We start from the raw sequence: 23902 nt of genomic DNA, 5'->3' as shown, positions 1-23902 counted from the left end.
GCGGGGCGGAGGGGGACAGGTGCTGGCCGTGGGGGGTGAGAGGCCCAAGGTGGGGGCGGGGCGGAGGGGGACAGGTGCTGGCCGTGGGGGGTGAGAGGCCCAAGGTGGGGGCGGGGCGGAGGGGGACAGGTGCTGGCCGTGGGGGGTGAGAGGGCCGCGGGGGGGGCACGTGCTGGCAGTGGAGGGATGAGACGCGAAAAACCCAGGGTCGGGCCCGGCGGCGGCCGCGCCTCCTGACTTCCGCCACACTCAAGATGGTGGACTGGCTGCCCCCGCCCCCTAGCCGCGGCGCCCGTCCCGGTCTCGCGAGGACGGCGCGCGCATTCATTGCGCCGTGCGGAAACTTGCGTCGGTGCAGTGGAGTTCCGCCGCTCCCGGAAGTGGCGGAAGGGTGACTGGCGCGGAGCGGAAGTCACTGGAGAGACGGGCGGAGGCGGCGAGCGAGGATGAACAACAAATTTGACGCGTGAGTCTGAGGTGCCCCCCCCTCCCCCCCCCCCGGGCTTGGCTCCCTCCCCTTTGCTCTGCGGGAGCGGGTGGCGGGCAGGCGGCTCTGAGTGACACCTTCCACCCCCCCCCCCCCGCTCGGCCTCGGCCCCGGCCCCGGCTCGCCGCCCCTCCCCCCTCCGCGGGGCGAGCCCCCAGCCGGCCCGGGCCCGCACACGGAGTCGGCCCACGTGAGCCTCTTTCCGTCCGCCTCAAGCCGTCAGTGGCTGGTTGTGTAGCCGCCGCCGGGGGCAGCGGCCTCGGGGACCAGACGCCTCTCGGCCAGGGCCAGCCGCCAACGCCAGACGGGGCCCCGGTCAGAGCCTGGCTCCTGTTCCCCCAGCCTGCCCGCTGGCCTGTCCCGGTGAACGGAGAGCAGCGGGCTCCGGCACCGACTGCCACTTCCCCGGTGGGAAGCTCGACCCGCGGCCCTGCCCCGGCGCCACCCTTTCCGCCAAGGCCCCGCACCCAGCCCGCGCTGCCCCCTCCCCTGAGCGCACCCCGCCGCGGCCCGGCCTGCTCCGCCCCAGCGCCTCCTGCATGACGCTGAACAGGGGGCGGGAGGCGCTGGGGGGGGGAGCTGATCGACGGGGCCGCTGGGGGGTGCTGAGCACCCACGATTTTTTCCCTGTGGGTGCTCCAGCGGCACTGGGAGACCTGTTTGGTGCAAGATGCTCCCTGGGCTTCAACTGACTAACTCCCCTTAGGCCTGGTCTATATCTAAAGCATAGGACAACCTGGCTATGATGCTGAGAGGGTGAAAAATTCATCTCCTTGAGAGATGTAGTTGAGCCAGCCTGACCTCCAGTGTAGACACTGCTCGGTTGACAGAAGAATTCTTCTGTTGACCTTGCTACTGCCCCTTGAGGAGTGGATTTACTACAGCAATTGGAAAAGCATCTTCCCTTGCTGAAGTAAGTATCTGTGCTATGGCAGCATAGCTGCGGCTGTGCCATGTATCACTTGTGGTGTAGACGTACTTATAGAGACTCAGTCTCTTTTCCATTCCCCAGTTGACGGTTGTCAGTATTAGTTGGTGCATAGGTCCCGAAGTGATGGGTGTGCTATAATTGTCTTCAGTGGTACTTCCCTATTTAATGATCTTTCAAACAGATCTCAATGTAGGAAGAAAACCTGTAGTTGTCCTAAAAGTTAATCTGTTTTTTAAGAGTCGATGTGCTTGAGCTTGGGGTTCTTGTTGGCCAAGTGGTCTGTGACAGGGGTAGGGCACATAAGCTTTCTCATGTGGTTCTCCCTGTAAGAATCTGTTGTCAGTAGACTTGCAGCATAGGCTCCGTTGTGCCAGCGGTTTGTGCCTCGGGGAGAAGTCAAGTAATATAAGTCTCACTTTTGTAGGATGGCACCTCAGCCATGAAACATGTAAAGCTCATTCTTTTGCCCTTGCCAGTTTGAAAGATGATGACAGTGGGGACCATGACCAGAACGAAGAGAACAGCACACAGAAAGATGGTGAGAAGGAAAAAAATGATCGTGACAAACCCCAGAGTAGCACCAAGAGGAAGGTGAGTTCTTGATGCCCCACTGCCATCATCAAGGGATAATACTGGCATCTGCATGAGGTCAATCTGTCCCAGTGTAAGGAGTATGTCTAGGAATGCTGTCCTGGCTTAGTGCTGTGTTAGCACCGTGATGGGGAGCCATATAAGCTGTTGGGTAAATAGACTTTGGGTTATGGGTACATGAGTACACTTTACTAGTGCAGCCAGAGCTCTTTGCCTAGGAAATTGGGCTCCATATGGAGACGGAAAGCAAAGGTGGACTCTTTCCTCAATCAGATTTTCAGAAAGCCTTGGTTGGGGGGAGCTTCCCATCGCTTTACCAGATCAGCTTTGTGCTTTTTAAACAGTCTGCATTTCTTTGCTGCCAAGGACAAAAGGGAATTTACACAGAGATTAATGCTGCTCCTAAATTGGCAAGAGGGGTTCCTACTGAGAGACGTTCCTCCTGGGACTGAGCTGCAGCCTCTTTAGCACACCCAGTCCTACCAGTTTGGGGAACAAATGTGCTATGGATTTCTAATCTCCTATTTGAATTATAGTCAATTGCTGCCAAACTAATGGTCTGTGTCAAGCTATTAAAGTGAGATGAGATTTTTCTGCGAAAATGAGTCTAAATTGTTCATCTTAGATTGTGATGGCAGCAACGTGTGGGCAGCTAATGCTCTGAATGTAGCTTGTTCAATCTCCTCTTGAGAGAAATATGGGAGAATAAATGAGCTTATCTGTTCCCCAGGCTGTCGTCCCAGGGCCTGCCGAGCACCCCCTGCAGTATAATTATACTTTCTGGTACTCCAGACGAACACCCGGGAGACCCACCAGCTCTCAGAGCTATGAACAGAACATCAAACAGATCGGCACCTTCGCCTCAGTGAGTACATTCCAATTGTTCTACCTTTTTGACTAAACACGATGCAGCTTCTCAGTGTAGCTTTTCTCTATGGCTATGTGTCTGCATGCGTGTACCACGTTTATATACCTACCACCAGACGTAAAAGAGAGCGGTTCATCTGCCTTCATCTGAGTCTCACATTCTGACTCGCCTACAACAGAGGACAGCTCTAAAAGAGACCAGGAAGCAGCACTGCCTTTCCTGTTCTAGAGATTGGTGTCTTTGCTAATAGTAGCAGTGGAAACAGAACTCCCTGAGCTTGTAAGTAATGGCAAGTAAGAAGCATTTCCGTTCTCCTTTATGTCTCACAGTAGATACGCAGCAAGTCAGGCTCAGGACTTGGCAGGTGGGTAAGAGAGGAAGTGATTTTTCCTATATTTAGAAATATCGAATGGCTGTAACTGATGTGCGAATCATAAACCAAAAGCTTTTCTGTCCACTGCTTCTGGCAATAATGTTGTAGATTCCCATCTACATGCATCCCCTTCATGAATAATATACTTGGAGCAGACATTTGTCTGCTTTACACATGTAAATAGCTGATGGGCTTGTATCTGTTGACGACGTGGTTCCTTGTCTCTCCATGGAGTTGAGGACTGAAAAGCAAAGCTGGGTGGCACTGGCCCTCTGAAATACTGTTATAAAGCCAGGAGACATGGGAAACACATATAGAAATCACTGCCAAATCTTGCAGAAACAGAAATACAATGTCACCATCCAGGCAAGTAACCCTAAATTCAGACCTAGCCACTGTCTTCACTTGTGAATAGTTTCAGAAACACTCTCCAGGATGATCAGGACCGCAGAGGGTACAAGATAAGTAAACTTGTTGCTCCATGAATTTTCCAAGGGTCCCTTTCAGTGTGTTTATTTATCCTGTCCACTTCTGAACTCTCTACTGGACCATTTGAAATGTGAAAATATCCTATTCCAGTCACACAGCTTTGGAGGCAGGTTGTTGAAATAAGTCTATTAGTCTATACATGTTCAGTGTACTGAGGTGTCACATGGGCCTGTCCAGACATCTGGATCATATCATTCCACACACAGGGGGGCAGGAATGGGGAGAAGGCTGGTCATGGGCTGACCCCTAGGACTCATCAGTTTCTCTTACTTCAACAAGTAAAATTTGCTTATCTGCTCTCCCAGCTGTGGAGAAAGGAAACAGGTCTAAATAGTGAGGAACCAGCATAACTGTTCTGCATGTGGTGAGATAGGCAGTAGCTGTCAAACCACTTTAGTTTAAAAAAACAAAACACTTGTTGGAATGATTTGTGAATTTGATACAAATTCAGTGTAGTTTTGGCCAACACCATTTGGGAGTTGGGGGAGAGGACTCCCCCCTGCACTGCTTTTTTTTTTTTAAAGGAACTAAGAACCTGTGAATCTTTTGCTTTCACTACAATAAAGAACAAGGAGAAACTTATTGATTCTCCATTGTAGACTGGAAATGACGCACTTTCATGTGGGATAGGAGATATTAGCTTAAGAAAGAAACTTGTTGACAGGCAGGTAACAGTTTTCTGGTGCTAGGTTTCAAGGAGGAGGGAGAATAGGTTTAGGGAAAAGCATCATTTTGAGCGCAAGCCTACTGTGTGTAGTTTTGGCTAAAAATCACTAGGCATTTGCAAATACAAAATTAGCCACTAGAGGGCATATCATACAGTTTGGGGAATCTAATGTCTACACCGTATTTTAATGACAGACTGTATTCAACAAGATTTTTTTCCCCTCATTTCTTGGATCCATAATGAGTTCAGCTCTTGAAAGGGATTTTTCCCCCCTGAAAGATAAGTACAGACATTTTAAGTATAATTCCTGGACTTAAATTGGTGGCCATACTATTGGGTTTTCTCCTAGTCTTTGTGGCATTGCTCTTGTTCAACTCTTTTGACAGCCCTACCAGAACTTTTAATTAGCTCATTATTGGACAGAATCCTTTAAAATGCAAATGATGGCTTTTTGTATGAAAACAAATCCATCCTTATCTTCTAGCTGGGCCTTATCCTGTGCCATTGAACCAAGTTGGGGAGCTTTACTATTGAATTCAGTGCTTGCAGGATCTGGTCCTAAGTGCTTTATTTAAGGAGAAAACTCTCTGTCATCCAAAACAGCTCAAAGGGCCAGAATAAGGCATTCAGGAAAGTTTTAAGTGTCAAGAAAAACTTTACAGATTTAAAAAAAAACGCACAAAAAATCCCCTAATTCACTGCTGCCTGGGACACTGAAAGTCAATTCAAAGAGTGCTGCAGCAGAAACCAGTGCTCAAAGGGGTTAAAATGTACAGTGGTGGTTAATCTTAGCGGTGACTAGGCAGCCGTATGAATACGCACTTTAAAAGGTGGTTTAAGATCCTAAACTAGCACCAGAATATGTGTATTGTCCTTCAGTCACCTATGGTAAAACCCAAACTGTTCCTTGGTTGAGGGCTCCTGTGAGGAATAATTCCAGGAGTTCCCACTGTTGTAGAGAGGAAGGGTATGAAATGCTAATGAGACTTTGTGTAGTGTGGAGAGAACTATCAGTAGCTTACCCCTGTGTTGAGAAGCTTTTCACCACTGGCTGCAAATTGAGGGTGCTTGGGTGAGACTTGTGTATCTCTTCTCGCTCTCCTCCAAAGCAGCCTTCATCCCCCTCGGGTTTTCTTTACACAGATAGACTTTCCTGAATTATTTGGTGTGTCTGTTGCGCTCGCAACAGGCCAGACGCTAATAATTGGGCTGTGTGCCGGTCACACAGCTGTAACCACTCCCAGAAACACCTGCACAAGGCCTATCAATGCTACTGCTCTGTTTCTGAATGTCCTGAAGGCTACTGTCCTTACGTGCAGTCTGACAGGGAAGCAGCACAGAGCTGCCTCGCTGGAGGGAGAGAGACTGACATTGTGACGCCCCCTTCTAAAGTGTTGGAAGCCATATTGGATGACTTGTCTTTGACTGCCTGGTGCATGTGGCGTTACAGGTGGAGCAGTTCTGGAGGTTTTACAGTCACATGGTACGTCCCGGGGACCTGACAGGCCATAGCGACTTCCATCTCTTCAAAGAGGGAATCAAACCCATGTGGGAGGTGAGTTGGCGCTCAAGTGTCTGCCTTGTGTTGTTATCGGGAATTTTCTGGCAGAGCAGTGACTGGTCTCCTAGCATTAAATGTCAAGCCAGGCTGTCATTCCGGCTGCAGTTACATTTGTCCTCCTGCAGAGCCCTGTCTCCTCTCACATAGCGGCTACTGACACAACTAATGAGGCACTTGCCCTGCATGCAGAGGAGGGGCGTTCAGGAGCAATGCAAGCTGGCGCTCTCCCTGAGACTAAGAAAAATTGCCTCTGGTGATCAGCTGTCTCCAGTGTAAGATGACAGATTCCAGAGAGACTCCCGAAGCTGCGGCCCAAGAGAACTTGGCTACGTTACTGTGTGCTGTTTTTGTGACACATGCACCTTGTTCTGGCTGATTCAGTCAACTGCAGCCTGAATGTAGGAGACCAACTTCTCTCCTTGTGGAAGGAAGAAGCCAGTGGGTGAAAGCTCAGGCACTGAGAATAAACAGAATCATGATAAAGAATCTGGGGGTGGGTTGGGAGGCTTGGATCTGATTTCCTGTCTTCTTTTTCTTGGAGTTCAGCTTGTTTCTTTGTAGTAGTCAGACAGTAGGTCTGCATGGAAATTGCCACACCCGACCAATTTTCCCTCTAGCTTGCTCACCTGTCCCTAACAATGACCAGTACCAGTTGCAGTCTGAGAATTTTATGCCTTGCCATGAGGCACCTAACTGTGCTACTCTGCCTTGAAGAAATTATTTCTGACCCCAGTTGGCAATTAGTATATGCCCTGAAGCATGGGGATTTATAGCCCGTGTTGCCACAAATACTATTCTAATATAAATGTCTATCCTTTTTGGACTCTCCGTAACCTAGATGCTTTCATAAGATGCTGCAGCAGAAGATTCCACCTGTCAGTATTTAAACTTTTTTAAAAAGCATCTTAAAATGGTTCTTTTAATTTCGGGTACCCACTTTGTTCGTGTATTGAGAGAGGAGTAACTTGGAGCTCACTACTACCCTTCGTTTTTCCACTAGTTTCCTTGTGCTTTTTCTCCTTTCTAAATTAATCCTAGTCCACTGTCCTTGTATGGTCATATATAAAATACCACTCCCCGCCTCCGTGTGATGCTAATCCATTACCTGACCCTACCCTACCATCTAGCAGGATATCAGAAGCCTCAATCGTAATGTTTGTGGTTATTTACTGTGCTGGGAGATCGAGCTGCTCATCTGACAAAGGGAAATTAAGCAGCTCACTGAACTGAGGTGCACTCAACCTGAAAGAAAACTGACTCTAACCCACAACTACAAGACCCAATCCCTCACTCCAACCACTGTTTGTTCTGGCCCTGAAAACCTCCTAAGTTCTTCTGATTATTTTCAGCAGTCACATTGGCTCCTTTTTGCTTCCTTGTCCACCTTAGTCAATGTGGAAAAGTCTTCATGGGGTTAAACTAAACTTCCTGCTAAGGACTGACTCCTGGATAGCTCATTTCTTAAGGGGAATGGTCTGTTCTCCCAATCCTGAACATTTGCTCCAAAGGCAATTTGCCTCCCGTCGGTAATCTCCCACATTACTGGAGTTTGTGCTGATTTTGTTTGTCCTCCTTGCGTGTAGCTGTTTTTGCCACCTTCTGCACTGAAATCTTCAGCCTGCATCTGTGATAGCACCAACAGCCATCAGGATTAGGACTGTAACGTCTCCAGTCTTACTGTGACTCACTCCAGTACTGGATAGTCTGAGTGGGGGAGCCTGTATTTGTAACAGTTCTCTCTGGTAACTTGCAGAAATAACCTGTTCTCTGCAGTTCTTCCTCTGCCTTTAAGGAGCACTTTACAAACATTTGTTCCCTTAACATCCATGTGATGTAATTAGGTATTCTCCTCCTTTTACAGCTGGGAAAGCTGAATCACAGATTGCGAGGTGACTAGCCTAAGTCTAGAGGGGGAATCAGTGTTCGAGATGGAAGCAGAAGTCAGGAGTTCCTATCCCCTAGTTGCATGTGCAGACCCCCAGATCATGGTGATATGTTGTATCAATTTAACCTCCTTTAGAGTCAGTACACTGTGAATAGAGGGAAGATCTGTGGAATCTCTGGGGAGAGTCATTGTCTCAAATGTTGCCTGGCATTCAGAATACCTTTGTCATGCCTCCTTCATCACTAAACATGACAATGCTTTAGCATGAACATTCCTTCATTCTGTCCCTCTTGGTCCCATGTGATTGATATTTGCTCATTTGTGAGCTTGTTGTTTTAGCAGCAAAATAGCTGGGAGAAAACGAATCACTTTCTCACCCCTCTTCCCAGGATGATGCCAACAAAAATGGTGGCAAGTGGATTATCCGTCTGCGCAAGGGCTTAGCATCCCGCTGCTGGGAGAATCTCATTCTGGCGATGTTAGGAGAACAGTTTATGGTGGGGGAAGAAATCTGTGGGGCAGTTGTCTCTGTCCGATTCCAGGTAAGCCTCCATTGGGACTACGTTGGGCATGTGTGCTGACTTGGGGGTTGGCATCTGTGGGGCAGTCATCTCTGTCCAGTTCGATGTAAACGGCCCTGCGCACTATCAAGCATATGTTGTGGCTGGAGCGCACAAACACCCATCGGTTTACCCCCCATCATCATTGTTTTGTAGGAGGATATTATCTCCATATGGAACAAGACTGCTAGCGACCAGGCTACAACAGCACGGATACGCGACACGTTACGCCGAGTGCTTAACCTACCTCCGAACACCATCATGGAATACAAAACGCACACCGACAGCATCAAGTACGTGCGGGGGCAGGGGGAGGGAGCGCTGTCAGTTGAATGTGTGTTGGTTGGAGCAGTTTTCTGTAGGATCCAGGGGCAGAGAAAAGTGGTCACACACACTGATGCTTTGGGGCTGTTATCTGCTAACGATACTGTAAACAGCATGGCTTCAAAAAGCCTCTCGCTGCCCTACTGTTGTTGGGAATATATGAATTTACTAGTAAATCCCTCGGTTTGCCTGTAGCCTGCACTCCTAATCTCTTTCTTAGTGACCCGCCCTGGTCTTCATCTGGGAATGAGCTACCCATCATGGGAAGGGGCTTTTTCGATTAAGAAACAAGATTGCAGTGGGGAACAGTTCCTTTGAATGAGGAGGAATTATGGAGAATAAAATACCAAAGCTAACTGGGATTTATAGAATCATTAAGTTAATAAATGTTCTTGGGAAAGCACTGTGTAAATTTACAGTGCTGTACAACTGATTTCTAATCATAATAAATCTTTATAGTAAATCGTCCCAACCCTTGATAACAGAGGCTTTCTAACAAGACTAGAGGATCATGGTACGTAGAGAGGACAGTTGTATTTTAACAAAGCTCATTATAATTTGCCATGCTAGGCCATTCGGCGGACTTTTATTTCTCAAAGTGTCAAAGAGTTGCTGCATATATGGGTACTAGTCATAAGTAAATAACAATAAACCATTTTCACTGAGGTTTATTATAAACCAGGGTTAGACTAAGAACGTTTCAAAGTTTACATACGCACAAAGAAATTAATAAAGAGAGAAATTCAGTGGAGTAGAGGGCTTTCTAGTCCAGCTTGTAACCAAGGGCACAAGTACTTGTTGTTTTATTTTCCTTAGGCTAACCCTGTTTCCATGTCTAAAACTTCCCAGATCTTGGCAAGCCATCCATCCAATTTAAACACCACAGAGCAGTGGTCACAATGACTGGTGAGATCAGCCTAGTTTTTAGTGGGACAAGCGTCTACATCGGGGTGGGCAAACTTTTTGACCCTAGGGCCACATCAGGTACAGAAATTGTATGGAGGGGCAGGTAGGGGAGGCTGAGGGAGGCTATGCCTCCCAAAACAGCGAGGTGTGGCCTGGCCCCTGCCCCCATTCCAGCCCCCCGGAACTCCCACCCCTGACTGCCCCCTGGGACTCCTGCATCCTATCCAAACACCCCTGTTCTCTGCCCCCTGACAATCCCCCTGGGACGCCTTCCCCTATCCAATCCCACCTGCTCCCCACCCCCGGGACCCCCACCCCGTATCCAACCCTCCCTGCTCTCCCCGCCCCACGTTACCCGTGGGGTGGGGGAAAGGGGGTCTCAGTCCTTTCCCTGTGTGTTTCCCCTGCTCGTTTGGCTGCTCTCCCTGGCAGTCGGGCAGGGCTTGCTCCCTGTCTGGGCTTGGCTGCTGGGGACAGGGGCCAAGCATGCTGGAGTTGGAGGGGGGCCCTGACTTGCTCTGCCCCTGTCCCCGGCAGCAGGGCCCAGGCCCCTTGACCGCCCTCCTGCAACCCTCCCTGCTCCTCGCCTCCCCCTTGCCGAACTCCCCCTGATCGTGCCGCCCTGGAGCCCCAGGTCTGGCCGCGCTATAGCCGGGCTGCCCGGCCTGAGCTAGCTGCAGCCACGCTGCCCAGGCGCTGGGGGAACTGTGACAGGGAGGGAGGGGAGCAGAAGGGGCGGGGCCAGGGGCTAGCCTCCGGCCTGCTCACCACCAGGGAGTTGGGCTGGCTCCTCTGCAAGCCTGTCCTGACCCCGCTCCCTGGCAGGAGCTCAGGGGCCAGAGGAAAGGGTCCCGCAGGCCAGATGTGGCCCACGGGCCATAGTTTGCCCCCCTCTGATTTACATCATGGAAGCCACAGTTGCTGCATGTTTAGATTGTTGGTCAGCTAGTCAAATTACATATTTTTTGTATTAATGTCAAAGAACCTTTCTTTGCCAGAGAACCTCTCCTTGGATGACTACTGGTGTATGGGGATGGAGGGGGAAAGAGATTTTTCTTATTAACCTAAAGCTGTTCCTGACTATTCTGTTTCTAAAAGATCTGACTTGTTTTATTGACTGAATCTCTCATTGGGCTCTGTGAGCCATCTCGCTGTGTAGCAAGCACTCCTCCTCCTGCACATGCTTATGTTAAATGCTTGTGGAGAGCAACATTTCTGTCATGCCTGTTTTATTCCGAGATCTCAGAGGGCTCCTGCAGACCTGCATTTGGCTGTGTTGTGTCTGACCTTTGTTTAGAGACGGCATAGTCTTCAACCTAAGGTTGCGGGACTCTCTGTGGGTGAGGGGACTGTAGAAACTCCTCAGTCACTTTCACTTTCCCTTCTCTTCTCCCTACCTTCCTCCATGGCTCTGTATAGAAAGGCCCTGCTCTGAGCCAGCATTCCGGCTATCGTGGCTGGAGGCAGCTTGGCTGTCTTGGTGAGGGAGAGAGGGTTTACCAAGCGGTGCTTCCAGTGTAGCCATCCCGGCCTTTCCCCGGAGACTGAATGTGCTCTTTCCACAGCATTCCTAGCCTTTGCTGCCCTAGGAAATGGGAATGCATTGCATTGCCCCAGGCTGCTGTATTCTGCCCCTTTGCTCATGGCCCCTTGTCTCTGGATATTGTCCCTTGCATTTGTTCTGCTGACATACAATCCAGGATGCCAGTGTCTGGGAATAACAGGTGTTTGAGGAACAGATTCACTTAAACAGGACATGGTGTTGACTAGCTCACATTACAGCTGGGAATGATTCTTAAAAGGGGCTAAATTGGCTTGTCTCCTGCTCATTCTGGTGCAGTTAAGAATGCAGGAAGTGAGCTTGCAGCTTCTTTGAAGCAGGGCTAGGCTATTCATTGATTTATCCAAGGGAGAACAAGAACTGATTGCTGTTAGCTAGTTCAAGTCTGCTGCTGTGTGTTTCCAACACAGTCCCAGATCTCCCTTTAATAGTGTTGTTTTCACTGCACAGATTCTGATCTCACTTCCACCGTGTAAATCCAGAATCTGGCCTGTTGTGTCTTGCTTTCATACTGTTTGCATTAGTGTGTAGTTGCTGCTAACAACCAGTTTAATTGCTGCAGTTGTAAACTCTCTGGGTTGGGCGCAGTCTTTGGCAGATTAACAACTCTGTTAGTTTTCAGAGGAACAGCCGTGTTAGTCTGTATTCGCAAAAAGAAAAGGAGTGTATTACAGCACTGGCTGCAGTCTGACTGTATCTGGCTGAGCTGGTTTGCGTTAGCAGAGTCCTTTTGCTAATAAAGAATCTCTTGCAAACCTGCTGTTATCTCCCAGAAAATCTCACCCTCGTTACCTTCCCTGTCTGACAAGTCCTGTTGAAATACAAGACTACACTCCACTTATGTTGCACATGTACCATCTGATTTATGACTCTAGGGGGGCTTTCTAGCCATTACTCTATTCTCTCACGCTGTGGCTGTGTTTTATGAGAGGCCCTAATGGACCTGCCCTGCTGGAGATTGTGTCAGGGCCTCCTTTCCAAGTGGTTTCTGGTGGTTTTGTTTGTATGGACTGCATCTCTCCACCGGAGCTCAGCTCACGTGCAGAGTTTGATTGGCATCTCCGCTCTGGGGAGGGAGTGGGTTTCGGGAGAACATGGGCTTTTCTCACAAAAGTGTGTGTGTGTGTGTGTGTTTGTTTGTGTAGGGCATTGCCCTTTATTAGCTTTTGACACATTGCAAATGAACATCTCTAGAAATCTCCAGCATGTCCCTCACTGCAGTTTCTGGGCCCTGTTGTGCAGGATTTATAAATTAAATGTACATATTAAACTTATTTTATACACCCCAATTCTTCCAGCCACTCAGAGGTGACAAGCCCCTCTGCTGCTGAAGGTACTGATGCTGCCACGTTGGTTAGAAAAGTATCGGTTGTACCCCTGTCGTTCAGAGGGGTTGTTCTACACGCCATTCTTCCTGGGCTCTGGCCGTGTTTTTAGCTAGATAAGTGGATCTTTCAGAGCCTTTTTCCTGTGTCCCTTCATTCTCATGCTTATGATTTTGAGAAATGTCCTAAATCCCAGCAAGTAGTAGGGTCCATTTGTTTCCATATCATTAGAAGAGCTAGACCAGTCCCTTGCAGCATTGCGTAAGTCCTCGGACCTGCAGTACCATAGACATCAGTGCTGGTCTCCTTTGAAATGCATGTGGCATTGCAGTAGCGGTCTTGTTTTAATGGATGGGGAGAACGTCTCTTACTGTTCCCCAAGAGCTCTTCCTTTAGCTGTTGTTCTTCAAAACCTGTAATGCTTGGAGAGTTGAGGGAAATTCTGTTGTACCTCTGCAGCCATAACTGCTCCTGTCACCCCTAGGTGTTTTAAACGACCGAGTGAGACGTGGTCCCCAGCCCATTAACCCTGCACCTGGCACAGCCTGGGAATAAAAGTGGATTCTTGACAGTTGCACCCTTCACTTGGCACTTCCTGGCTTTTGAACGTTGTCCCCTTCCCATTACCTTGTTACAACGGAGGCTGTGCCATTTTCCAAGGGAGCGAGGGATTGGCCACCAGCACAGTAGCGTCTGGCGTAAACTACTGCAAATATTGACCCTGGTAGTGGGTGAACCTGGAGCTTGTTGGGGTCAGTGGTGCATTTAGGGAGAACTGGCTGCTGCAGTTGTGGGACATTTGTTTGCTGGTTTAGCAGGGTTCCTTCACTGACCCATATGTTTTCCCCCATGTCTACCCCCAATCCTTCTTTCCAACTCACGCTGTGTGTTCGGATGGCTGCTCCCACCAGCACCACGCAGTCAGCAACCCAGGGTAATGTAGGAGTGATACCCCCCGAGAGAGGGGAACATATTCCTTGTGTGGCCGCACAGCAGACTTCTGCAGAGCCAGCGGGGCTGGAAATAGTTTTAAGTGACTCTGGAGTATCCTGTCAGAGCTTTGAGCAGGGCGGCTTTTCTGAAAACAAAGCCCCTGTTTGTAGGTGGCTGCTGCTGCAGTGGGAGCTGAGCAGGGTATAAAACTCTGCCTTCCCTTCGGAGTCAGCACTGAGAAATACTGGAACTACTCGAGTCAATTGGAAGAATGGCTGATCTTCTTAGTGCTGGCGTCAGGTCTTTGTCACTGCAGACACTTGGAGAAAATAAAAGGTCTGAGGTTAGCCAGACGATGAGCAGATACAGAAGGGAACAGAGGGAGGGTTCTGCGGTGTAGGGAAATGAATTACACGGTTATGTAGAGCCCCACAGGACACGCACGGGGAACTAGGTCTTGGATCCACTGGAGACTGCTGGAAAGTGAAATCCCCACAGAGTTTAGCGCTGTTTGGCCAGAAAATCCTAGCAGAAACTGATTCTATGGGAAAGTGCAACGGCAAGTCAGTGGGCTTCGTGTTTGTGGGGGGCATCTCCTTTGCCGCCACATCAGAGCATAGCTAATTCTACAGCTCATTTGACCCACTGGGAGGCCCATTTCCATCTGCTCACAATTTCTCGAGAGCATGCTGGGAAATGAAATAGCTGAACGCTGCAGCCACTTCTACGATTGTCTCTTTACACTGCACTGAATGGGACCTGCCCCCAGGGCCTCTAATTTTTAGCCCTGTTCTTACCATTATGCAGCTGCTTTTGTGGAGGGTCTGTGGAAGGGAACCCGTAGAAATCCGCACTGGACTGACACATGCCTTAGTCTGGTCACGTGTCCAGATGTATGCATTGCTCTGTACTACTTCCCATCGGGCCTAGGAATAGAACTGTGGAGAGCAGCGACAGTCCAGGGCTAAAGATTGCTTCCTTTTGTCTTGAGCGTCTGCAGCAATGGCTCACTTCAGTTATCCCTCTATCCTCCAATCCCAGCCAGTAGATTCTGCAAGTTTAAAGAACCCTTTCTTAACACTAGGTTTTGAAATGGCGGTTCTGCTGCTAGGGTCCGTTCTGTAGCATCACAGCGCATGTCAGGGGTGCGGGCAATTCTGAAAGGTTCCTTTCTTTTGGTGGGTTGTCTTTGTCATCAGAAAAGTGACTAAAATGGAGCTATTCCGCATTTCTTCTCAGTGAGCCCAGCTCAAACATGTTCATTTCAAAACATTGCTTTGTCCCTAGTTGCCAGGGTGGCAAATGTCACCTGAGATCTGAAAAATCAAATTCTGGTCTAACTAGTTTACAAGAGCAAGAATTCTTCTTAGAAGATGTGGGATCTGTCTCCAGCTCTGCTACAAACTTCTGGGGTGACCTTGAGCATGTCACTTAATTTCAAGTGCTTCCATTTCGCCACCTGTAAAATGGTGGTAATCCCAACTGTTAAGGATAAATTCATTTAATGTTTCTGTGCTGCTCAGATACCATGGTGAGGGGCATAAAAATGCCTATAAATAAAAATATCCTTACACTGTGGCACTGTCTGCCTCTGGCCCTGCCGTAGGCCATAAAGATTCTGCAAGCAGAATTCAACGGGCAGCCTTGCCGATGCAGGACACAAACTAGATGGCCGCTCACTCTACCCTGGCTGCAGAGATGTGTCAGGGGCGAACAAAACTAGAGAGGTGGTTTTATCAGTAAAGTCAGCAGATCTCTTTAATGCTAATAGCACTATAAAAGGTGCGGTGTTTTATCACTTCAGATCCTTTGCCTGAAGAGTTTCACTCTAAAGCTGTGAGCAGGACTCGGGAGGTAGCAATACAGCATGGATGCTGTTGTCAAGGTGTCTTAGAATTTGCTGATTTGAAGGGGATGGTGGGTGCTAGGTTCGTCGGGGTAAGGAACTTGTTCCCAAGCACGTTGGAGTGGTGGCACGAGAAGGGGGCAGTTGGGAAAGAGGCTTGTGGGGTGGACATATCCGGGCTGGGAGGTGTGAAGGAAGGCTGACGGGCAGACAGGGGGCTGTGGGCAGCTTCCAGATGGAGGAGCAGACGGGGGGAGCCAGGGAGCACCCACGAAGCCGGGGTGCTGTGTAAGAAGGGCCCATTTTTGTTACCTTTTTGATAACTACACTCTGAATTCAGATGAACATTTGTGGGTTCCGCAGATCCTGGTGTCACACTCAGGCCAGGCAGTGCTCTCAGTAGTCCTGTCTCTGAAAGATCCCCAGGTTGCATATGTCACGGAGTCCCTGGGCGATGCTCTGGAACTGCTCCCCATGAAGCCAGTCAGGACTCTGGGGCAGTCGCCTTTCTGTGAGCAGCCTGTCTTCAGGACACGCAGCTCACACAGCTTCCACCTTCCTGCGTCTGACCTCGGAGCATTCAGCATCCTCTGCCCCTCCGTGCGCTTCCCACAGCGAGTCCGCTCAGGCGGGGCTCCTGGGGAAGCCAGAGGGTCCTGCCCCCCAACTCCGCAGTCAGACGTGACTCTCAGCCAGCCAGTAAAACAGAAGGTTTATTAGACGACAGGAACATGGTCTAAAACAGAGCTTGCAGGTGCAGAGAACGGGACCCCTCAGCTGGGTCCATTCTGGGGGGCAGTGAGCCAGACAACCACGTCTGCACTTCACTCCATGTCCCAGCCAGCCCCAAACTGAAAACCCCCTCCAGCCCCTCCTCCTCTGGGCTTTGTTCCTTTCCCGGGCCAGGTGGTCACCTGATTCCTTTGTTCTCCAACCCTTCAGCTCTCACCTTGCAGGGGGGGAAGGGCCCAGGCCATTAGTTGCCAGGAAACAGGGTGTCGGCCATTCTCTGTGTCCAGACTCCTGCACACACATGCCCTCTAGGGCTCTGCAATGATCATACACCCTTACCCCACCCCCTAGATACTTAAGAACTGCCTAGGGGAAACTGAGGCACCCCCACACTATTCAGAGGAAACATTAAGAACAGTCCCACTTCGTCACAGCATAGTCCTGAAGGAAGGTGCTCCCTGGGTGTACGTAAGGAGGGAAGATCTCAGGGGCTGAGGAGATTCTTGGGTGGGGCCCATCCACAGCATGCAGCCCCCTCAGGGGAGGGAGTAGGCTTTTTTCCTCTGGTGTAACTTACACATCTCTTTCCATGCTGTTGCCTTCCCTGTGATGAGCCCTTAGCACAGGGGCCTCCTGAGCAGCAGCTGCTATGCCTGTCCAAATGGAACCGTGAGTCTGTGCGTAAACATCCACGAGAGGCCACAGGCAGGCCCTGTTCCACAGTCGCTCGTGTTTGGTTTTGGACTGCAAGTAGCACCTGCAACCCCCCTCCCCCCCGCGGCCAGGTGTCCGCAGAAACGGTTAGTGTGCTGCCCCCTCAGGACGGCGCTGGCTGCTGTGATACGTTCAGCAGTGCTGACCCTCGCATTCCCTTTGTTTGGGAGGCTTCGGATCAGAGGTCGGACTCCAGTTGTGCTCATTTAACATCAGGCAGTGGTGTCTGTCTCTCTGATGCTGTCATCCCAGGGAACCACGTCCGTCACTCACCCATCCTAACAAAGGGAGTTCTGGGAGACAATGATGAGATTGTGAGCTCCCAGGCAGGGGAGAAGAGAACGGATAGAAAACAAGTCAGCTCTACACAACAGCCTCCTTAATTAACTCCTGTCACAACTAGAACTAAGGGCATGTCTACACTGTAATGCAAGATCCGTGGCTGGCCCAGGTCAGTTGATCCGGGCTTGCAGGGCTCAGGCTGAGGGGCTATACAATTGCAGAGTAGATGCTTGGGCTGGAGCCCGGGCTTTGAGACCCCTTGAGGGGGAGGGTCCCAGTACCCAGGCTCCAGTCCGAGCCCAAACGCGCTAGCTGACCTGGTTCTGAGACCTGGTGCTGAGGGTTTGGTACCGCAGTGTAAACATACCCGAAAGGGCACCCTCAGCAGTCTTCAAAGAGGCCACTGGCTGAATGGGCCATGGAGGCTGAGTTCCCCTTTTTCCCCAGAAGCGTGGTCACTGCGTGTCAGGCCTGAGGTTCATTGATGGGGTGATCTTGCTACTCCTGCCATGAGGTCCAAGCCAGGACCTTAGCCTCAAGGACTGTTCACCTTTCACCACTGCTGCGGTGGTTGTCAGAGGGATCTATCCATGTAATGTTCAGAGAGGGGGAATGCTTTTTTTAGGAGCGATCAATGTCACAACCTCCAAGAGGTAAGGTGTGTTGGGAAACCCTGCTTGTATTGGGCTAGTTCCCCAAGAGAAACTAACTAGAAGTGGGGGCTGGGGGGGAATCTCATGGCAGGGTATGCAGCCATCAAACACAGCCAGAAAAATATCTGGGATGAACCCTTGCTGGTAAGCCCTGGCCAGGGCTTTGGGCAGTGCTTTTACCAGGCAAGAGCAGTTGAAAATGTAGCCTAAAGATTTTATTGCTGAAGAGTTAATGCCCTCAGGAGCTTACAGCCTGGCTTTTAGGCACAGGTCATGTAAATGCATTGGGAGACTCCCAGAGTCCGGTGATAACACGGAGTGTTCTGTGTTATCTGGACTCTTGTGGGGGAGGAGGCATTGAACTGTCACAAACTCACTACAGAATAAGTGAACTCTTAGTTTGCTGGTAAATGTTTGGCTTTTGGTCTGAAAATTAGTACTGGAGGCAGAATCATGGAACGGAATCAGATTTTACAACTGAAATGGGTTGCTTCTAATCGACCATGCCCCCATGGATTGAGTGAAATGGCATGTACTATAGCAATAAGCTCAGTATTCGGGGGCACTGAGATACAGAGCTCCTTGATGTGTCTGATCTCAGATAATAGTTATGCTCATGTTCACCTCAGCATCTTTTCCCTGGGAGACCCTTCAATATGCTGTCTCTGTAAAACAGACAGTCATTTTTCAGTCTGCTAACTTTGTCCATAACAGATTCTTCGCCAGGGAATGGAACAATAGGCCTATCCCTGTAACTTATTTGAAAACATTTTCATTGCAAATAGCTGTCGTTTTTTAGCGTAGGTGTCATTAACTGAGCAGGCTTATGATAGGAAATGAGGCTCCCTCTCTAATAACAATTGGAATCTGCAGCCTGGTCAAAGAATGGTCTAATAACTAAGCCGTACGGCATGAAAAGCAGTGTATTTCTGGGGGATTACAGCGAGCCCTGGTATGTGCTGGAGAATGAGGCCACAGACTGGGTGAATTTAACCAGTCAAGGAACATGATGATCCTCCAGAAATACACAACCCTGGGTTATTTTATTAGGAATAGGAAATGGCAATTCTAGTCTAAAAACAGCTCAAGGGTCCCACCTTGTATCTGGTGGGTATTAACCTGCTATGATGTCACCGGCAGCCAATCAGAAAGCTTCATGTCTGTGCAGAACTTTAAAGCTGCCTCATGCTGTCAGATGTCTGGCTGTGTTTTAAGGATGCTTCTGTCCACTAGGCCCCAGTGAGAACATTGCCTTGCTCTCAGAATGGCCTTTCAAACGCCACTGAATGTCTCTGCGCTCGTTAAAAGTTAAGAACCCTTTGATCTGAAGTGCTGTTTTTTTTTTCCCCCTCTGGCTTACCAGGGCCTGGGAGGAGTTTCATGGCCTGGTGAACAGCAGCGGTCGCTGATCGAACGCTCCCCCTCTCTCTGTCACACCCAGGGTAGGGCCTCATCTTTCTTCTTACATGACTTTATGGCATACCTCTCAGCTTGCCCGCGTTCATATGGGGACAACACTCCACAGCAGACCTGAATACCTTCTGGCCTGGCGTCAGTCCCATCACTATTAGCTGATTTGCTAAAGTCCAAACTCACCTTTGAATCAAAAGGCACTCATAATCTCACCCTGGGAAAAACTGCTCACTTGGCATTTGTAGCCAGGATGCTGTCAGCCAGTTAGCCAATGCATCCCCTGTTGGCAAGGCAGCTGTGTCCCGGTGCCTCGTCGGCTGAGAGGTATGGCTTCAGCTTGTTTGTATTGTCTAGAGTTGGCGCTCGCGCTCGGAAGTGGAGTCGTAATCTGAAACGAAGAGCGTACCTGTAACACACCTTGGTAACGGCGTCTCCAGCTTGGCAGGCCTTGCTCTTGACCGAGGGCTGAGGTGGAAGAGCTAGACTGTGTCAATAAAGGCTTGTCCATGAGGGATGCGCAGTAGGTACTATATTTAAAAATAGTACTTGCTGTGGCTAACAGGATGAGAGTGCCTACAGCCCCTCTGTTAATGGCAACCCTGTGCAGGGAAAATAGCTAGGTACAGTTGTCCATCTTATGGCCAACATCATTTTCACACTCTGGTCCACGTACGGGATTGTGGGTGCCTTACTGTTAAGGGGGCAGAGTGCTACAAGAGTGCTACTTAGTGACTAGAGGTGTCTTCCGTTGTCAAGATGCTGTAGACAAGCTGGATCGCTGTCAAGCAATCCCTCCTCTTGCAGTGTATCCCAGTGTGGTACACAGTAATGTTCCCAAAGGGGATGTGTTGCAAGCTCCTAAATCCCACAAAGCCGCATATGTGACAGCTGCAACTCAGACCGGCTTCTGGAGTTCGTTGGTAATCCCGATTCTGCCACCGTCTCACTCTGTGGCCTTAGACAAACATTGTTTGGATAAACCCTGTGGCCTTGGGCAAAACGGAAGAGCGTTCTTTTTTTACCTACCTCACAGGATTGACTGTTGGGGAGGGTTAATGAGATGATGCTTGTGAAGTGCTACATAAGCACTTAGTAACGTTTTATTATTAGAAGACATTCAAACGACCTTCCAAAGTAAAAAGCTCCCAGCACAGGTTGTGAAATGCCAGCCTTAGAAGACAGTAAATGTGCCAAGTGCATTTGACTATGTGGGGAATGTTGATTTAACTTTCTTAATTGCATGGAGTTGCCTACCCTGGCCAGAGGAGAGGAGAGTAGAGGCAAGAACAAATATAGCGTAGTCCACAAAGAAACACGTTAGGGACCATATAATACTGGGGGATGGTGAAAGAAAGTGGAACGGCAGTACTCCACCAAAGCAAGAACTAACCCAGCGATAGGAGTCCCACCGAAACCTGCTTTCGAGGTCGATGCTTTGCTGTCTGTGTGTTTGGCATGGGCTAGGGCGCAGCAGTAATTGAACTCTGGATTCGAGAAGAGTTTAGACCCATGTTCCCAATTCTGCCATTAGAGCGCTCAGGAGTAGAATGGTTACCACTCTTTTTCTGACGGTGACCTCCAAGCATGTGTCTAAGTAATAGCAGGGAAAGTACTTACTGCCCCAAATCGCAGAAGGGCATTCGGCATGCAATCACCTTTAAATTCACTACTTTCAGGTTGCCCATAGACACACCAGCCTGCCCCACTGGGATATCCCAGCATGCACCATGCTGTGATGTCACAGCCACCACATGGCTCCTTAGCAGCACAGAGGTTGAAGAAACATTTCACAGTCCTACAGTATACTGCCACGCCTTTGGGCTGCTTGCATTCCCCAGCAAGGGGAGCTCTGCTGGCCTGCTATGATGCATGCTTGGGTGTCACTCGTTTCAGGTGCCCCAAAAGTCTGTTCTGAATGACCCTGTGCCCTGCTACTGTTGTGGGAACTCTGCCCATTGCCATGCAGTTACAGAACCTGCCTTCTCAACAGGTATCCCTCCCTCCCCTCCAACTTCCCTCCTGTCCGAAAGGTCCCTCTAGAAACCTGACATTATGATGTGTCCATCGCTGTCAGCCCCGCTCTAGCAGTCGCCTGGGTTGCTGCTGCTGAGGGGGGTCAGAAAGCACCACCGCAGAGGCTAACCATCGGTTTAGGTTATCCGTGACCAGGCCATGTGCCCCGAGCTAAGACGGACAAGGGGCTGATCCTGCAGCAGCAGGGGTACTAGTCACACAAGGAAGGGCTGCAGGATTGGCCCCTCTGTGTTTGAACTCTGAGAACTTCCCTTCCAGGGTACGGGATTTTTAAGGTAGGGCGCATTTGGTGCCTAACCTTCTTGCCAGTCCCTTTACAAAGAGACCCCTGGGTTAGGGGCTAAAGGCAGGAGAGCTAAGAGCACAGATGCTAAACAAAATGACTTGTCACTCGTTTGAGAGCAGAATAGATGTATGGGAAAGAGACCCTGCAATGAGCCAACTTAGTCCAGTCCTGAAATCTACCAAGCTGGTTGTGCAGGTCTAACACACCCGTTACTAGCAATAATATCCTATCTGTTTCCGAATGGATGAGGATGAAACCAGGATCTTCTCATTTTCCCTCTAAGTATACTAGCGATTGGTAGCAGCTTGGAATAAACAGAGACGCTGTTTGGGTGTAGTGTGGATGTTTAGCGGTTAACTAGAGGTGATTTGGGAGGTGAATGTGAATCAGGTGGGTTGTTGCTTGTTGCCCTCAGTGTGGTGGGACCGGTCAGGCTCTGTGTCTGTATCTGGGGCTATGTACTTACCTACGTATTAAACTTCTCATTCTCTCCCTCTCTCTTCCAGGGATAATTCGAGCTTTCGAAACACCAAAATCACATTGTGAGAACAAGGCTGGTGGTAAATTCCTCTCTTGGTGTGAACCCGCTGAGAGGTCTCCATCCGTGCCCTGCCATTTCTGGAGGGCCGCGCAGGCTGGATTGACCACGCCACCCTTTTGCACTCAACCCCAGAGGAAGGATTTCATTCAAAGCCCTTCTGCATCGGTGACTAATAAGCGGCTGACCTAGTCACACGAAACTCTTTGCAATGGCAGGGCGGGAGGCCGACTTTTCAGTTATCAGAGTGCCCTCCCCGTGCCTCCTTCAGCACTTTCTCTCCTCTTTCCATACCCTGTGCAGAGGATATTGTGATCCCATGCGCTCGTGCTGAGGGGTACCAGTATTAATGAATCTCTGCGGTCAGGAGAGATGACCCATTGGTTTGCAAATGCCCCCTTTCAGCTCTGCCAATAAATTATTGGGTCTCTGTTTCTTTCAATCTCTCTGGCTTGGTTTGTTTAAGAATAGCTGGGGTGGCGATTTTCTAGCTTGGCATCTCCTCCTCTGCCCTTTCACCCCAGAGAGGGGGCCAGCCTGCCTCCTTCCCCTTCCCCATCAACCACACAGGAACTGTCCCAACAAAGGGCTGGCTGTGCAATCTGCTCCTCTAGAGGAGGAGTGGAGGGCAGCCCTGCCATAACCCCACAGTATTCATTGCAGTCACAGCAGGGATGACTTCAGCCTGAGGTGTTTACCTATAAAAGCACAGGCTCCGTACCAAAGATTGGTGAATTATAACAATGACTGGGATGGGTCTAGGTTCCTGCCACCTAGTCAGGCTCTTACAGGTGCTCCTGCCCGTGCCACCATCATACATGTCAATTAGCTGTCCCTTAAATGAGAAGGAGGGGCTTCCGAGGCCTTAACTGCCTTGACTCCGGCTGTCTGGTGACCCTGCACAACGTCATAGGTGGAAAGATCAAATGTGGTGTGGGATTAGGGAAGAGCCCCCTCTCCTCGCAGCCAGGGTGGGGGGGCTGGAGGAGCAGCAGCTGAGTTCCTGCTCTGTCGCTGGGGGCAACCCAGCCTGGAGCTGCCTTCCAGCATTAGCCCGTGTCTGAGAGCAGGCCAGCAGGATGGGTGGAAAAGGCTGTTAGGGGACCTGGGGATGGGAATGACACTGCTGCCACCCTAGCTTTAGGCCAGTGGTGATCTTGCTCACCTGGGAACGCACCCTCAGATTCCACAGCAACTAAGGGAGTGGATTATTTCCTCTGGTTAGTGCTGTATCCAAACTCAGTTCTGCTCAGGAACAGCTCCTGCCTTTTCCCCTCCTCTTCCTCCTGGAGCCCATAGACTTGAATTTTGGCAAAAACTGCTGTTCCCCAGTCAGCCGGATTTTGAGCCTCAGTCAAACTGGAGGAAAGGACTTTGTTAGCCAGTCTCTTTTGCACAGTGCGCAGTGACCCAAAGACCTGGAATTCAGGAGTCAAGGCAGATAGATGCTGGATTTTCCTTGCTGACTGCAGAGGTCTTCAGCCTCTTAACCTTCAGTTAGCCTCAGAACAGCACAGTCTAGGGTGAGGGATCTTAGAAAATCTTGCTCTTCCTTCCAGAGTCACTTTCCATCATCCCATGCTCTGGGAGAGTCACGCCTGGAATTCCTCAAAGCGCTCGGGGGGCCGGGGGGGGGGATGGATAAAAAACAGCTACTGTTGCTCTGACCAGGCTGCGTGGCCCTGCACAGGGTGGCTGGATCAGGGGGGAAGACGTGAAAATCCCCAGCTGCTGGCTTTCCGTAGGCGAGACAGTGGGACGGATAGCCCTTCTCTCTGTAGCTGTGCTTTTCAGGGCACCTTGTCCCCTCTCACCTCTTGCTGCTTGTTTACCCACCACCAGTTGCTAGGGCATCTCTTAAACAATGGATCCAGTCCAGATGCAGCTTGTTTTGCCTGATACTACCGGGTAGCATACCATAGCTGCAGCACTTAAAATGCTCC

At 50.0% G+C, this 23902-nt stretch overlaps 1 protein-coding gene across 2 annotated transcripts; it reads left to right on the top strand.

The window, feature by feature from the left end:
• Window positions 1-320: 320 nt before the first annotated feature.
• On the top strand, window positions 321-22401 carry EIF4E2 (eukaryotic translation initiation factor 4E family member 2). 2 transcript variants are annotated; one of them, XM_048865333.2, is made up of 8 exons: window positions 321-466; window positions 1895-2009; window positions 2740-2874; window positions 5857-5961; window positions 8242-8394; window positions 8569-8705; window positions 19052-19130; window positions 21928-22401. In XM_048865333.2, the coding sequence occupies exons 1-7, from the start codon at window positions 447-449 to the stop codon at window positions 19095-19097; spliced, it is 711 nt and encodes a 236-aa protein (XP_048721290.1). In that variant the 5' UTR covers window positions 321-446; the 3' UTR covers window positions 19098-19130; window positions 21928-22401. The 2 variants fall into 2 exon arrangements, with proteins under 2 accessions (XP_048721290.1, XP_048721291.1); XM_048865334.2 differs by lacking the exon at window positions 19052-19130.
• Window positions 22402-23902: the final 1501 nt, after the last annotated feature.

This window comes from Caretta caretta, chromosome 9, assembly GCF_965140235.1.
Source record: "Caretta caretta isolate rCarCar2 chromosome 9, rCarCar1.hap1, whole genome shotgun sequence".
NCBI lineage: Eukaryota > Metazoa > Chordata > Testudines > Cheloniidae > Caretta > Caretta caretta.
Note: the sequence above shows the minus strand (reverse complement) of the source record. Positions and strands in the feature narration are given on the sequence as shown.